At 37.2% G+C, this 14,593-nt stretch overlaps 1 protein-coding gene across 1 annotated transcript; it reads right to left on the minus strand.

Moving 5' to 3' along the window:
- ednrba (endothelin receptor Ba) lies at positions 1 to 5,250 on the minus strand. Its single transcript, XM_033982462.2, has 8 exons — positions 5,024 to 5,250; positions 4,113 to 4,554; positions 3,019 to 3,131; positions 2,118 to 2,322; positions 1,372 to 1,521; positions 880 to 1,013; positions 394 to 502; positions 1 to 319 (listed from the first exon to the last, which is right to left on the minus strand). Exons 2-8 carry the CDS (start codon positions 4,503 to 4,505, stop codon positions 182 to 184), a joined length of 1,242 nt encoding a protein of 413 aa, XP_033838353.1. The 5' UTR covers positions 4,506 to 4,554; positions 5,024 to 5,250; the 3' UTR covers positions 1 to 181.
- Between the last annotated feature and the right edge of the window lie 9,343 nt (positions 5,251 to 14,593).

Here is a 14,593-nt window from a genome sequence, read left to right on the forward strand (position 1 = left end):
CAAATACCGGTAATGGCCCTCCTATATTGTCCACATCTATCCAAAAAGCAGAATGCAGCATATTGTTGATTTTAGAGTCACTTTTCTCTCTTTTCCAAAGTCTTATCGAGGGAATTGGATGAGAAACAGCACCTCATCTGTCTTCCTCGTGTTATCAGCTCTGGTCTTTAGCCCCGCCTCGTCAGGCTGTAGTGGAGGACTTGTTGGTCAGTCTGGAGTTGCTTTGGTCCGAGGGCCGATCAGATACTTTCATCTTCATACACGACTGTTTCTCATCCATCAGCAACTCAGCCGGGAGACACCAGCAGCACAAACAAGACTAAAGATCAGGAAGTAGAACAGTTAGACATGATTATGATCGACTTTCTGTGATTGATTTGTGCTGAGACCCACCCTGAAGCAGTTCTTGAAACGCTTGCTGACCATGTACAGAGCGATTGGGTTGATGCAAGAGTTCACTGATGCCATGTTGATTCCAATGTAGTCCAAAACAAGGAAGAAACTGAAAGAGTGGGAGACATTTTTACATCGGGCAGGGAGATTTTTTTATATATATATATATATTTTTTTTTATTTATTTATTTATTTTTTTAATTAATTTAATTTCTGAACATAAACAAGATAGACTTTTAATAACTGGCATTTTAAACAAAACTATAGTCACATTTCAAAATCCTCAAAATGTTGAAATCTGTTCCAAACTACATGCTTTAATGATAGAAGATTGGCTGTGGGTCTCTTGATTAAAAAGGCCCAAGCTGATCAGTGACGATTACAAATCTTGATCTTGATTCAAATTTGATTAATTGAATTTTTTTTTTTTTACAATAAAACATTTGCATTTCATAGCATCTGTAATGTGCTGATGTTTCATATTACCTCAGAAGTTCACAGCGATTTGGGTCTTTCTCATCATAAATGGTGAGTTTGAGGATGCGGCTCAAATGGAGAGGTAGCCAGCAGAGAGCAAAAACAAGGACCAGACAGAACACAGTTTTGGCCACTTCCCTTCGCTGAAAAATACCACAGTTCACATTTAGAAAGGCTCTAAAAGGAATACTCAGTATATCACAATTATATCATAACTGCAATATTACAGTATCCATATTGAAATTTCTCTTAAAAAATAATTTACTCATTGGGTCCCAGTGCAACCTAGGTTTGGTCTTGACTTGTAATTCAGAGAAAACTGTATGAAGTTGATCTTTGTCAAAAAGAAAAAAATGCAATATTTTTGTGCAGTTGTTAATAATAATTATTGTATATCAGTCTTATTGAGACTTCCTGTTCTTTCTTCAGGATTCTCATTAGGCATTACCACTGCAATAACTACTCTGCTGACGGTAAAACAAAACATTGAATCGTTTTAACCTGTTTCAGATGATCACTCAGCGCAATCTGGACTCCATTCTTCTTCCTGAGCATCTCACAGGTCATCAGGGTGTAGAAAATGGCAGTGCAGGCCAAAGGGAGGCAGAAATATGCCCCGAACAACCACCAATCTTTTGCAGACTTATAAAACTGTAAAGGAAAATGAAAAACACGTGTTTGAGCTTACACAGACATCCTCTCTTGGGTGTGGGTTACGCAGTGTCGGAAGCAAATTGCCTAAATGTAAAGTGACCCTTGGTGAATGGGAGAGGGGCCCTTGGGTGGGTCTCTTTGACGTGTTGAGATGATTTTGAAGAGTTATTTATCAGATGACCTCAGGGGCTTTAAAAGGCCTTGTGTTGTTTTAAGGTTGATGGAGGACATGAGAAGCACAGGTTTGCAGGCACATTGACTGTAAGAGTAGTTTCCACTGGCCTTGAGTGCTAGAGTCCCCCAGACATGTCTTTATAATACTTTTGTGTCATTATTTTATGACTTTAAACTCCATATAACCCTTTTGAAGCTTTCCAGGTATTTCATTTGCAAGGATCTTTAAACAGACATTCAGCTGTGTCAACACTACAATAAGAATTACTCAAGATCAGATCAGATTTTGATACAAATAATACAACAACATAATTTCTAAGTTTCTTAATGGTTCATTTTATATTTCATATTAAATAAATCTTTAACCAATTAAAGCCACCAATTTTTGAACCACATATTCACTTATCTGTGACTTTTACCCTCATGAGCTCTGTTTTCTGCATGGGGTGGAGCAGGCAGATGCGGAGGTGCTCGCCCTTGTAGTCCATGGTGATCATATCGAAGCCAATCGCCTCGGGAACGGCCAGGATGATGGAGAGAATCCATATGAGCGCGATCTCGATGGCCATCCACTTTGGCACTCCGATACCTTTGATACGACTCCATGAGGCCACAGCCCGATATCTGGACCCAGCATATGTGAGGTAAAAAACACAATATAACAAGAGCAGTTAGAAGACTTTAACTTTACGATAGCTGAGCACATTGGCACACTGGCAGGCTTTTATAAGACTTTTAGATTTAAAAAGTAAACAGTTGCACTTTAGATCTTCCCTACATTTTTTGTTACCTAACCATCTGCCTTCTAATGTACACTTTGGCACAACAACTGTACTTGCTTGAGGCATATTTATCTCTCGATTGTGATAAGGGAAGATCAAGTTATCCAAACATTTTATATTTCTGCTCAGGCTCCAACCAGTGAAATAGTCTTACATCTGCAAAAGTGATGCAACCATGACAACCAGAAAATTTAAAGCTAGACACTGTGGCACATCTGTTCAGCTGTTGAATATAGTACATTTGATGTGTGGATGAGAGGACTACTAAAGGTACACAAAGTAAAGTTTCTAGTGGTTTGCGGAGGGTGCGCGACTTGCTTGATCTACATAGTTATTTATCATTTATCTCCATGGAGACGAGCAAGCAACCAGACCAAGTTACAAGAATGCATGTTTTTTTAGGCTGAACTGAATAAAGATATTTTCAGGGCCTTTACCGTTGATGCCATGCAGTGGAACATTCTATGAAGACAAGCAGGTTGCAAAGCCTCCACCAGAAAAGTTACAGAGTGTACCTTTAATATCAGTGGTGTCTTACCTGTCAATGCTCAGAGCACACAGACTGAGGACTGTGATTCCCACCGAAGCCTTTTGCACAAACGGCACCAGTTTACACAGAGTCACACCAAACGGAAAGTCCTCTGCTAGCAGCTGTTAACGAATTAAAGATAGTAAACAACAAAACTATTTTAATATTTGCAACAGATGCCACCACATTATTTGCCTTGCTTCACACTGCTTTACCAAATCATCATCAATACACTGGATTCCCTCACTAACAACATTTATCTATACTTGAGATTGCTACCAAGTACATTGTGTTGTGACCCTTTGTGGCTGTAATGCTACTGTTTCTAGGCATATTACTACTCATAATACTACAACAACAACTACAACTACTGGTGCTACTACTGCTACCATTACTACTTCTACTGCTGCTACTGCTATTATTATTACCTAGTCTTGTACTTTATCAGTGCCATTTTTTAGTATGAAAGTATTTGCTACTTCAAAATTATTGCTATTACTTTAACTGACAGACATACTCTTTGACTCTATGACTGTGCATAATTAATAGAGAAGTAGTTATAGTTATTCTCTGCACAAAGTATTAAACATTCACCAGATTTCCAATTAAGAGCTCACCCCTGTTTCCCAAACGTGATGGAAGGAAGGTGTTGTGTTATTATTCTCAAATGTGGGGTCTGTATTTCTTCATACCTCTGACTCTCTCCTGTCTTTGCTCTGGTATGCACACCATGACCTGTTGTTTTCTCTTGCTTGCCCCCTTGGTCAAAAATACAAACACTTCGGGCAGCTCTTTCCTGCACACACTGAATGACTCCCTTCTGATAATAACATACCAAAGACCTATGAGGATATAAATGGATCAAAACCAATGCAAGTTCTGGGAAGACTCATTTAGGGGCATGTACCTGTGCGGAGATTTCATTTGTCAAGTTCAACTTTAATCTGTCATGTGACTTTTCCTTAATCATTTTAATACCACCATATTAAAGCAATCAAGCAAAAATGTGAGGAATGCATTTCAATTTCACAAAATCTGCTCTCATTCATACTTAGTCTGTAAAATAAAACAGGCTTGAATTATATTTGTGTTTTTTATCCCACCTTGTAGACATTGATAGGTATGGCAATAATTATATGCAGCAAGTCTCCCAATGCCAAGCTAGCGATGAGTATATTTGGCCCATTCTTCATGCATTTGTTCTTATAGATGATTCTCAGTAGAGTGGAGTTGCCGATGATCCCGATCACAAACACCACACAGGAAACCACTGTATTGATGTACTTGAATGTGTCTCTGATTTCGGTTGGTCCTGTGCACATTGGCGGAATGCGTCGTTTTGGCATGGTCATATTGGGCCTAACGGGGCCCTGCACCTCTCGCTCCACCAGCCCGGCCCTCTGCGTGACCGAGAGAGGCTGCTGCTGTCCATTGATCACTAATAGTAGGCTGGATAAGACAAGTAACTCCAAGCAAATGAAATATAAAGTCTTCATTTTGCTGTCTTGGTTTGAAGAAGATCCAAATTGTCCTCTTAGAAATTACCTGAAAAAGCCAGTAAAAAGTTTGTAAACATTTCTCCTACTGCATCAGGCTTAAAAGTTTTTTTGTATGCTTTTTATGAATCTAAAGTTAGCATTACGAACAATTAAAATAACTTTGAACAATTATAAACGAGATCCAATTGTCTGTGTATGAAATTACCAGAAAAAGCAAGCCAAATGTGTTATTTGTTTTTCAATTTAACAAAAAACAAAACAAAACAAAACAAAAAAACATTACAGAAAATCTATTTTATTCTGACTTTTCATTCTCTGGGACTGCAAAAGAAATCATACCTCCTTATGTCTTTATTTTGCATATTGATTTGGGTTTTAAAACAAACATGTCTCAGTGATGGCATGTTCAAATTATTTATGCAGACTTGGAAGCAACAAAAATTGTACAAAGTTTTAAACCAACCCCACCAGATTACTTAAATAAATATTTTTACAATCTCCTTTGGTATACTTACCTAATCATCAAATCTAAGTGGAACTCTTAGTACTCCTTAAATTTCCTAACAAGCACATCCAGGCCATAGAAAGTGTCCCTGTAAAGTGGAGCGATGCTGTGAATGAACGGTCATGTCCCAAAGTCCAGTTGTGTTGCATGTGTCCCAGATGTTGAGGTGGTGGTCCCGTGGCCCGCACTGACTTCAGCTGCAGTTCACTCAGCCTCAAGACTGTCTCACCCCTCCTCTTTTTATGTAGACAAGCCCAGGAGGACGGACACAGCCAGGAAGAGGTTCATATGTTGTACTATTGTGCTTTTTTTACTAATACATTTCAAATAATGAACAATTTATTACAGTTTTATAGTGAAATTGTGGGGAAACTTCTCTCTATGTTATGTTCTCACACAATTTTTACTACAGCCATTCAGTAAACTACTTAAAGGGCTCATATTACGTTATTAATCCATCCATCCATTTTCTTCCGCTTATCCCAAGCTGGGTCGCGGGGGCAGCAGTCTAAGCAGGGACTCCCAGACTTCCCTCACCCCAGACACGTCCTCTAGCTCCTCCGGTGGGACCCCAAGGTTAATCTACATCTATGTTATAATGTTGTTTCCTCATCAAAAACATACCTGCAGTTGTGTTTTGTTTCATTCACACATGTTTAATACACAAATCCTGCATATTTACACTGAGTTATTCTCTCAAACGGAAAACACTCTGTTCTACCTTGTGATGTCATGCGGTAATACAGGAAGTGCTCCTCTGTGTTTCTGGACTCCATACACTTTCACTAGAATCATTTGGAGTATTTCAGTCCTGGAATTGTCTATATCTACTGAACAAAAGGTAAAAGGATAAATGATTACTCAAACATATGTGAATGAAACAAAACACACCTCCGGGTATGTTTTTGATGAGTTAACATTAAACATGGGTCAAAGCTCGTAAGAGTCAATTTTGTGTAATATAGACCCTGTAATTCGCCTTAATAAACCATGAACAAAGACTTAATTAATAATAATGAACAAAGGGCTAGGAGTTAGGGCTGAGGTATTAACGTACTAACTAATCATTCATAGTAAACAATTCAGTTCATTGTGAAGTCTTTATTAAGGCTAATTAAGGTGTTACCAGTCATTCTTTTCAATTAATGATCTAGTTAGCTGTTTATTTCACTTCACTGAAAGAACTCCATTGAAACTGAGCAAAAGATCATGGTCTACGTAGTTGCCTCAAGCTGTTGGTGTCTTCTCTATTTTTCTAATCATTGTTTTATTGTAAACATGTGAGACTGCCTGTTGGTGAAGTGGTGACTATGCCTGTTGTGCCTGTCATGTGGTAAACTGGGGTTACATTACCTGAGGCATGTGTCACATTATCACATTTGTGCCAGCACCAAGCCTGGATCAATAAAACAATTTAACCAAGAAGAACAGCCAGATTGTTCATAGAGATGTGAAGACCCCAAAATAGTTCTCTCCGCTCAGTATTTGTAGCTAAAAGCAGCTGTCAAAACATAAAGTATGGGAATTTAGGCCATTTTCTTTAGTTCACATACTAAAGATGTCAGACCAGTAAAATAAATATGGATATTCCGTTAACCTGAAAGTAATTTAGAGTGGCCAGAAATATGCCTTTGTTCCTCTTTCTTTATCCCACTAACCGTTACAAGTGTTCAACCTGGGCCCAGTTTTCACAGCTGCAGATGGACCACTGAGCACTGCTTTAGATCAGAGCGATCTTTAGCATGTGCACTCTGCTGTTGTGAAGAAAAACGTAACATTTTAGATTCACTTACTTCATTTCAGTTTCCTTTAAGATTTTATAGAAAAAGAGAAGTGATTGTGATCTTACACTGACTGCTGTGAATCATGGAGGATCTATTTATTTAACAGTCAGCCACATCAAATTTAATTTCCTTCTTTGACTTGCTCAAAGCTGTTACAAAAACACTGGACTAAGGCATTCTAATAACTAGATCCACTTGACTCAGATCCCAAGGTCTTAAACGTCATGAGAAAAATGTCTAACAAAGAAAGTTCACTTTTTGTCAACCACATGTTGAATACATTTTTCACTCTTTTGTCTGGTAGTTTATAGTTTAACATGTGAATAGTTTAACTGTTTCTTCACTAATAGTAAGTTGTCAACATGTTTTCCTTTGTCTTAATCCACTTGTATTTTCTTACTTCCTAAGCAAATGTGGTCAATCTTTTAATAATTTGTTCATAATTTGTGAATTCTGAACCATTTTAAAGCGACATCTGTTTCCTGTTTTACTCCATTGAGATGCTATTGCTTTGCCCGGAATGTTCCATGGTATGGCATTAATTGTATGTATCTTGCATTCATTCTATTGCCGTTTTTACTGTGAGCGTGGCTGTCTTTAGCCTGGTGGTGTCACCTGCTGGTCTCCATGCAGATAGAGAAAAGTTTGATGCATCTGTAAACTTGTGTTTCTTACCCAATGTATTTCTTAAAAAAAAAAAAAAAAAAGCTAATTCAATGCAATTGAAGAAACAGGCATTTGTGAGTGAAAACATCCAGATCACATGGTCTTTCCTGAAAAAGCATTTCTGGTTGTGTTGAATGATAATCATATGATCTGAGCCTTATCATTTAAAAAGCAACTTATCTTCTTCTTCAATCTATTTGACACACATTTATAATAACTGGGTTCACTAATTGTGGTTTCCCTATTAGCAAAACCCATCAGAAATATCAGCTGGCCATGGCCTTTTCTTGTTTCGTCCTTTGATTCTGTGTTGTCTTGTCATCATGTGCCGTCTCATGTTCACACTGTGGAACCTTCAGGGCTATTTTACACCAACATCCATTTAATATAATAGCATATTTTTGCCCTGTTTCAACTACAATACCCCATGTTATCATCTGCTATAAGTGAGGTTGTTTCTCTTTGAGGTTGGCAAATTTGTTTTGACAAATATTTAAGATAACATGTGCAGAGTGCAGATCAAAAAGCAATTGATCCAAGACAAGTCTTTAGGAAATGTAAAGAAGAGGCTTGTGTGATATGCCTGCTGTATAAACTATAATCATTTAGTGGTTCATTTGTCATTATGAATACAAGATGCACAACAAAATTGCATTAATCAGATTAAATGTTAATTCAGCACCAAAATCAGGATGCAAATGACAGTAGAAAATAAGGATGATTTGCTTTGACAATAGCCTTAAGAAAAAAAGCCTTAAGATGTGAACGCTGTTTGCCAATTGTAACCTTTTCAGCTTCAGTTACACATGATTGGTGCATTTTCCCTGAAAGAATGATCTTGTTATCACCATTAACAGTCTCTCTGACCCACTGCCATTTTAGCGCCTTGTGAATAGGTCTAATCATAAAATACACAATAAAGTAAAGGTCAGATTAGCATAGTACTTTGTTTTCTAGATAAAATACAGATTTTTGTTCATGTTAAAGGTACCTGCTTGTCTCCATGGAGATGTTGTTTCTTTGATAGGAAGTTTCCACAATTTGACATTCAACTTATTTATCTTGCATTTGTTCAGTTAGGGTTTTTATCGCTCTAAAATGCCTTGGTGTGTATTCATACAGTGCACTGGCTTGCTTCTCCACAGATCTGACCTGTAATTTACCCTGGTGGTGTAACCTGCTTGTTTTCGTTGAAATAGGTACATTTGCTACCATTCTGTGTATTCCAGGCAGAATAACATCTCCACAGAGATGCATCTTTAAATACAAAAATAAGTGCAGTGTGTTAGACTAATATTTTCATGGGGTGAGATATAAATTGGATAAGATATGGTAGTTGCTGAAATGACTGAACAGGAGCAGTTGGTGGAAGTCAGCTGTCGCTTAGACATTTCTCCTTCCTCTCCATAACAGTGACTAATGCCCAAAACACACTTAAAACAAAGATGGACACACCTCATTTGTATCACCTCTTGCAGCTGCCATCTCTAACCTTTTTGTCAATAGTTGGAAAAGCGAGCTCTCTACTTTCTCTAAAAGCAGAAAATCATTTTAGTTGATTTTGTTGTTAAAAGTGCGGAGAACAAAGAACCAACTTGTTTTTGAACAAATGGGGATTCACTGGTTTAGTGTCACAAATAGGGCAGCTCACCTTCTACAACAATATGTCCACTGAGCACGATCAGTTCAGCTACATCCTGACTTTATAACTCAGAGTATAATAAGCAGTTTATGGCCTCTGCCCTGTGGCCTTATGGGTAAAGTTAGGGGTTAACCAGAAACTCTTCAGCAGATCAATAAAAGTGTGAGGATGATACAATAGTCGTATCTCTTCTCTTCTTTGTTCATTCATTGCAAAAGTGTGAAAACATAATAAATAACTTCAAGCGTAAATGAGGTCTATCCATCATTTAAATGTTTTCTTGTCAAAAATAATTCAGTGTATGTTTTAGTTTTATAAGTCAGTCCCTGTTTGTAGTGTGTATCACCAGTTTATTCTTCAGAATATAGTTGTAAAGAAATCTATACTTTAGATACTAGTCAATACTAAAACTATTATCAAACTAGAGCGCAGACTCATTTAAACAAGCATCGATACTGAGAAAATTCACAGAATTTAACCTTTCCTGAATAGTTTTAGAATGATCTTGAATCTATACTAACTATTATAAGATCACTTGGTATTCACTAAATGACATTACTTCCACGATTATTATTTTAGGTTAAAAAGTTACTTTCTATTGTAATTTTGTGGACATTCTATTCTCTTGTCTAAATTATCTTTGTAGTATCGAAATAGGTATTAAGTATTGAGCCTTTTCCTTGTTTTGTAATTTTGGTATAGTGTCAACACTAGTTCTAACCTATACTTAATGTTGTATGCATGTTCTCAGGTACAGGCTTTAACTGAGTGGTGTCCAAAATATTGTCCTGACTTGATCACCATGAAGTTAAATGACTAAACTCCTGCCTGGGGCCAGGGGAGGGTGTGTCTCTGTGATAGGACTGTGGGGTAGTCCTGCTCCTCACAAAGACTCAAGTGTATCTATGGAACACAGAGCCCACTTTGAACAGACAAATAACAAAAAGTAATTTTCTAAGAATTTCAAAGGAAAACCAGGACAGCAATCAACTGGAGTTTGATAAAGTATTTTTTTTCAAATTATAAATGCAATTAGTAACACTGTAAACAAATTAACATTTTCCACTCACACAAGGTATGTCTTTGAAAGTGCTGTGCGTAATTTAATTTCAGGAATTCATAATGAAGGCTTGTCCATATTAATGATGCCATGCAAGATAATCTGCTGTTGGTTCTGGCATATTGTCAGCAAAAGGTATTATTGTGCATATTTAATAACTCATTGGAGAGATAACTAGTCCGAAAAAGTTGAAAACTCAGTTTTAAAATGCAAACCAATACATATGTTGTTGTAGTGTCACTGGTCGTTGTTGTTAACTTGACTCATGATTCTTTACATGTACAGTACACATATGTATTTACCAGGACCTTTATCATGATGAACTGTCCTGACTGACATGCTTGTGCCTTCTCTGATTTTTTCAGCTTTGTTCTATTTCCCCCTCTCTCTTATCCCCCCACACCAGAGAGTTTGACTGCCAAGACTATACATTATTTCATCTGTCCCTTCCATAAGAAACTCTCGATAGAGACGATACAAAAAATCCATGAAGACTTCAGCATTAACGTGTATATATACAGTGTTTGTGCCTAACTGTTGAAGTAGGAGCCAGTTGCATGTTGCAGGCAGACGACATTTGAGTCCTTTGTCTCATGCACTTGAACACAACGTTTGCAATGCTGCTTATTATTCTGTATGCCTCATGCTAAAGCTTTTGCATGGTTGTTTTCACATGGTGCTTTCAGTGTCACAAACAACTGTTTCTCTAGAGCTTCTGTAGTACACACTGTTCATAAAGTGGGCAATACTGACAAAATGTTTATTTCTATATTTCTTGATGCCAATATTGAGACAGTATTATGGAAATTGAACAAGAATATTCTAGATATATTGGAACAGGCCTAAATATCTTGAGGTTGAGGTTCAAGTATCGCACAAGATGTGATTAATTTACTGTAAATTACCAGTAACAACAAATGATAAATCACACTGCAAGATTGTTGTATTTTAAATGTTCAATCAGCTATTCAGTTTATTAAAAATACAATTATTTTTATTGTAGACTATATTCTCAATGTTCCAATTGTGATAATATAGATTTTTTTCTTCCGACTGGTACAGAGATTTTGAGAACAAAAAATATAATAATTTCAGAAAAGGAGGTGCATACATAAGCATTTGTTTACAAAACATTTCCTCAAAATTCCCAAGAGTAACAGGGATATTTGATTATTTGCTTTACAATTTGATTGAAAAAATAACTCCAGAGAAAGAAAGATTGTATTTTACTTTTCATACTGGAAAGACAGCTACAGTTGTATTGAATCTGAGGTTAAATACTTATGGTATGTGAGATTTGGTTTTGTTTAAATGATGTGTTTGATTTCTCTTTGACTTTCTTTCCCATCCATTGATATGCAAATGCTGTGTTTCCATGATACTGCACCAGATTCACACTATTTTTAAAATGTGTGTTCTGTTGTGTGACCTTCTAAATGTTTGTTAGTCAGCAAAGTGGGAATAGGCTTGAATGTTAATGCTTATTTCAACTGTTATAGCCATTTTGACTTGGCTTTGCACTATTTCCCCTTTCATCCTTAAAGCTGCAGCTGACAGGAAATCATCACCTCCAAAGGTCTGTCTTTGGCTGATGCGGGGTGTCGTGGTCTGTTGTATGCCGGGTCGTTGATATAGTTTTAGTGTTGGTTGCATTTGGGAATAAAAATTACAGAGAGAGTTAAACAAAGCCCACAGATGGTAGTCTTGTGGGATAAAAGCAACACAAACCAAATGTTTGGGCACTTTGTGCATTCCTTCTGGGCTGTGTTTAATATGCTGAATGCATAAAATATGAGAAACATCCTCCACATATTGATTCACGCTGCTGCATCGCTTCTTTCCCATTGATTTAGAAGCACAACTCCAAATAGACACAGGGTTTATGATGTTGGATCTAATCAGATTTATGTTTGACCTAAATGATGTGTAGGACTTGACAAAGGACTGATTGTTTTGCATTGTCCCTGGTGGATGCACTGAGGACGCTGCACAGACCAAAGGGTCAGGAAAATAAAATGTTTTAGATCAGAAAGTCTTTCCCTTGATCTGAGTCTGGTTTAACTCGGTCCAAAACAAGCACAAGTCCTGTTTTTAAAATGCTATCAGGTCAGCTCAAATGAAGTCAGTATGTTGTCATGAAAGTTAACCAAATATATAAAAAAAATATGAAAAGTGTGTGTTTTGTAGTGATGATTGTTATTTGTTTGGCTTTAGAGCATGTATTTATTGTATTTATAACTGGTGTAAATGATTATTGTGGTTCATGTATTATCAAACCAGTAACTCTGAACTTGGACGTTTTTGTCCAGGTTGGTGTCACAGTCCTGTGTGTGTGAATTTTAGAACATAAGGGGCAGGAGAGGGTGAACAGTGGAAAGAGGTCTTAATGCTCAGATTGGTGATGTATGCCATCCATTACCACTGCTCTGGAGGTGAAGGGTCCACAGCACAGTCAGAACTAGCAAGGTTAACATGCTATCCCCAGGTCAGTCAGCAAAGAAATTGACTTTAAATAATCTTATTGAATGAATTAACTCATTACATCATTACTGTTTTGTTTAAATTGATTTAACACATTTAAGGAAAGGTATTCTCACCACTAACAATTTAAAATTACAGTGACTTTGTTTCATTGTAATTAAAACGTTTTCCCATAGCTATATTAATCTACAGTTTCGTACAGTTGTGAATATTATTTACTGCTAAAATCTCTACTGTATGGAGACTGTGGACTTCCAGATTGGGGGTATTGGCTCAGTTGGTTTAATAACAATAACAACAACAAAACAGTGATGACTGTCCTAATGGACTTGCATGGGCTTTCCAATATTTCTGTTATAAATGTGGCCTGTTTGACTATTACCAAACGTCAGTTCTTCCCAAATATAAACACTAGAAATCCCCCCAAAAAATCCAAATATAAAAAAAAACTAAAATGGTTTGCCCCTGAAGGTCCCCACAGGCCCAAACCTTGCCCCCTCAGTCTGCGGCCACATTAGTGACTGCAGAAGACCAATGTGGACCAGTGCTGACCCAGATCCTATCATCGCCATGACAGCGCGGCATGACATCGATCTGTGCATGTGACTCTGAAGCATGAAAGAGCAAATACTCAAACACACTGCATCTGTGTATGAAAGCAGTCCTCTGTGTGAGCGATTGGGACTAATGAGGGAGATTAAGGGTGAATTAAAATGGATGAAAAGAGTTTGTTGAGTCTTTTGTTGATTTTTATATAAAATGAGACAAGATCTGTTGATATCAAAATCTGCACAGATGTAATCTTTTTTCTTCTTTTATCACATGATTCAGTAATTCACATGACTGCCCCTTTTTGGCCCACACAACCACTGTTAACATTTACAACTACAACTTTAGTTACTTTTTAAATCAACAGTAGAACCCGCTTGTCACAGTACTGTATAGTTTTAATAATCAAATCTATCTCTAAGCAGATGGTGCATGTTTTTTGAGGTATTAGTTTAACAGTATTAAGTATTGAATGGATGATATTGGAGTCAAATCAGTGGAGACAGGTTGAACCAGAAAAATTACATGGCATGGGGTCACTTTAATCTATTTTGTGTCATAATTTTGCCTTTTTAACTTTTGATTATTCTATTTTTAAGTTAACCATAAATCCCATTCATCTACTCCCTCTAGTTATAATGTTTTGAGATAATTTGTTCGCAGAATATTTATTGAGAGCTACATTATTTAGCTCAATTTTTGTGGTGTTTATTGACTGAAACAATACAGAGTTTGATTAAAAGTGCAGAGTATAAAGTCTTCTGACCCCACTTTTCTGACCTAGCACACATTTTTAATCAGATGTTTTCATAATTACATATATTTTACTTGCTTTAAAATGCATCTAGTTCTACTGCATCCTTACATCTAGCTGCATCAGCGTTTATCTAGTAGAAGTCTTGAGTTCTCAGTTTGTCAGGATGGATCTCTGCAGTGCACCTGTCAGCGAGTGCACCTGTCAGCGAGTGTACCTGTGTGTTTTCAGAGCATGGGGGAGCGGCCCGCTACACCTCTGACAGCCTAGGACACTGGTGCCATTGTTTCCTCTGCAGATAACTGTGTGATACTCGTGCCTCCAGTGGACATGTGACTTGTATTTGCCGAGATAGAGAAGAGTTGTACAGTGTGTGCATTTGGGTTTGTGTATTTTATTGATTGTGAGTCCCTGCAGTGCTCCGGCCTACTGGGCTAATTTGCCACAGTGAGGTGAACTCGTGGTTGAATGCAAGAAGCAAAGAGAAGTTGTCAGTAAGAAAGTGGTGGCTCAGTTATATACCAGTACCAGCTTAATGTAAATACAAACATAGAAAAGATAGGCCGACTGATATGTTATGTAGATCTCAAAAAATAGAGATGTGCAAATATCAATGGACAATGTGCTATTGTTATAGGGTGTTT

This window comes from Periophthalmus magnuspinnatus, chromosome 17 (genome assembly GCF_009829125.3).
Source record: "Periophthalmus magnuspinnatus isolate fPerMag1 chromosome 17, fPerMag1.2.pri, whole genome shotgun sequence".
NCBI classification, from domain to species: Eukaryota; Metazoa; Chordata; class Actinopteri; order Gobiiformes; family Gobiidae; genus Periophthalmus; species Periophthalmus magnuspinnatus.

Excerpts from the sequence above, each read along its gene's own strand:
- ednrba (XM_033982462.2), bottom strand. The coding sequence starts at position 4,505 with ATGAAGACTTTATATTTCATTTGCTTGGAGTTACTTGTCTTATCCAGC. Across the intron at positions 3,132-4,112 it reads TACCTATCAATGTCTACAAG|CTGCTAGCAGAGGACTTTCC; the intron begins GTGGGATAAAAA and ends ATTCGTTAACAG. Across the intron at positions 2,323-3,018 it reads TGTGCTCTGAGCATTGACAG|ATATCGGGCTGTGGCCTCAT; the intron begins GTAAGACACCAC and ends TGCTGGGTCCAG.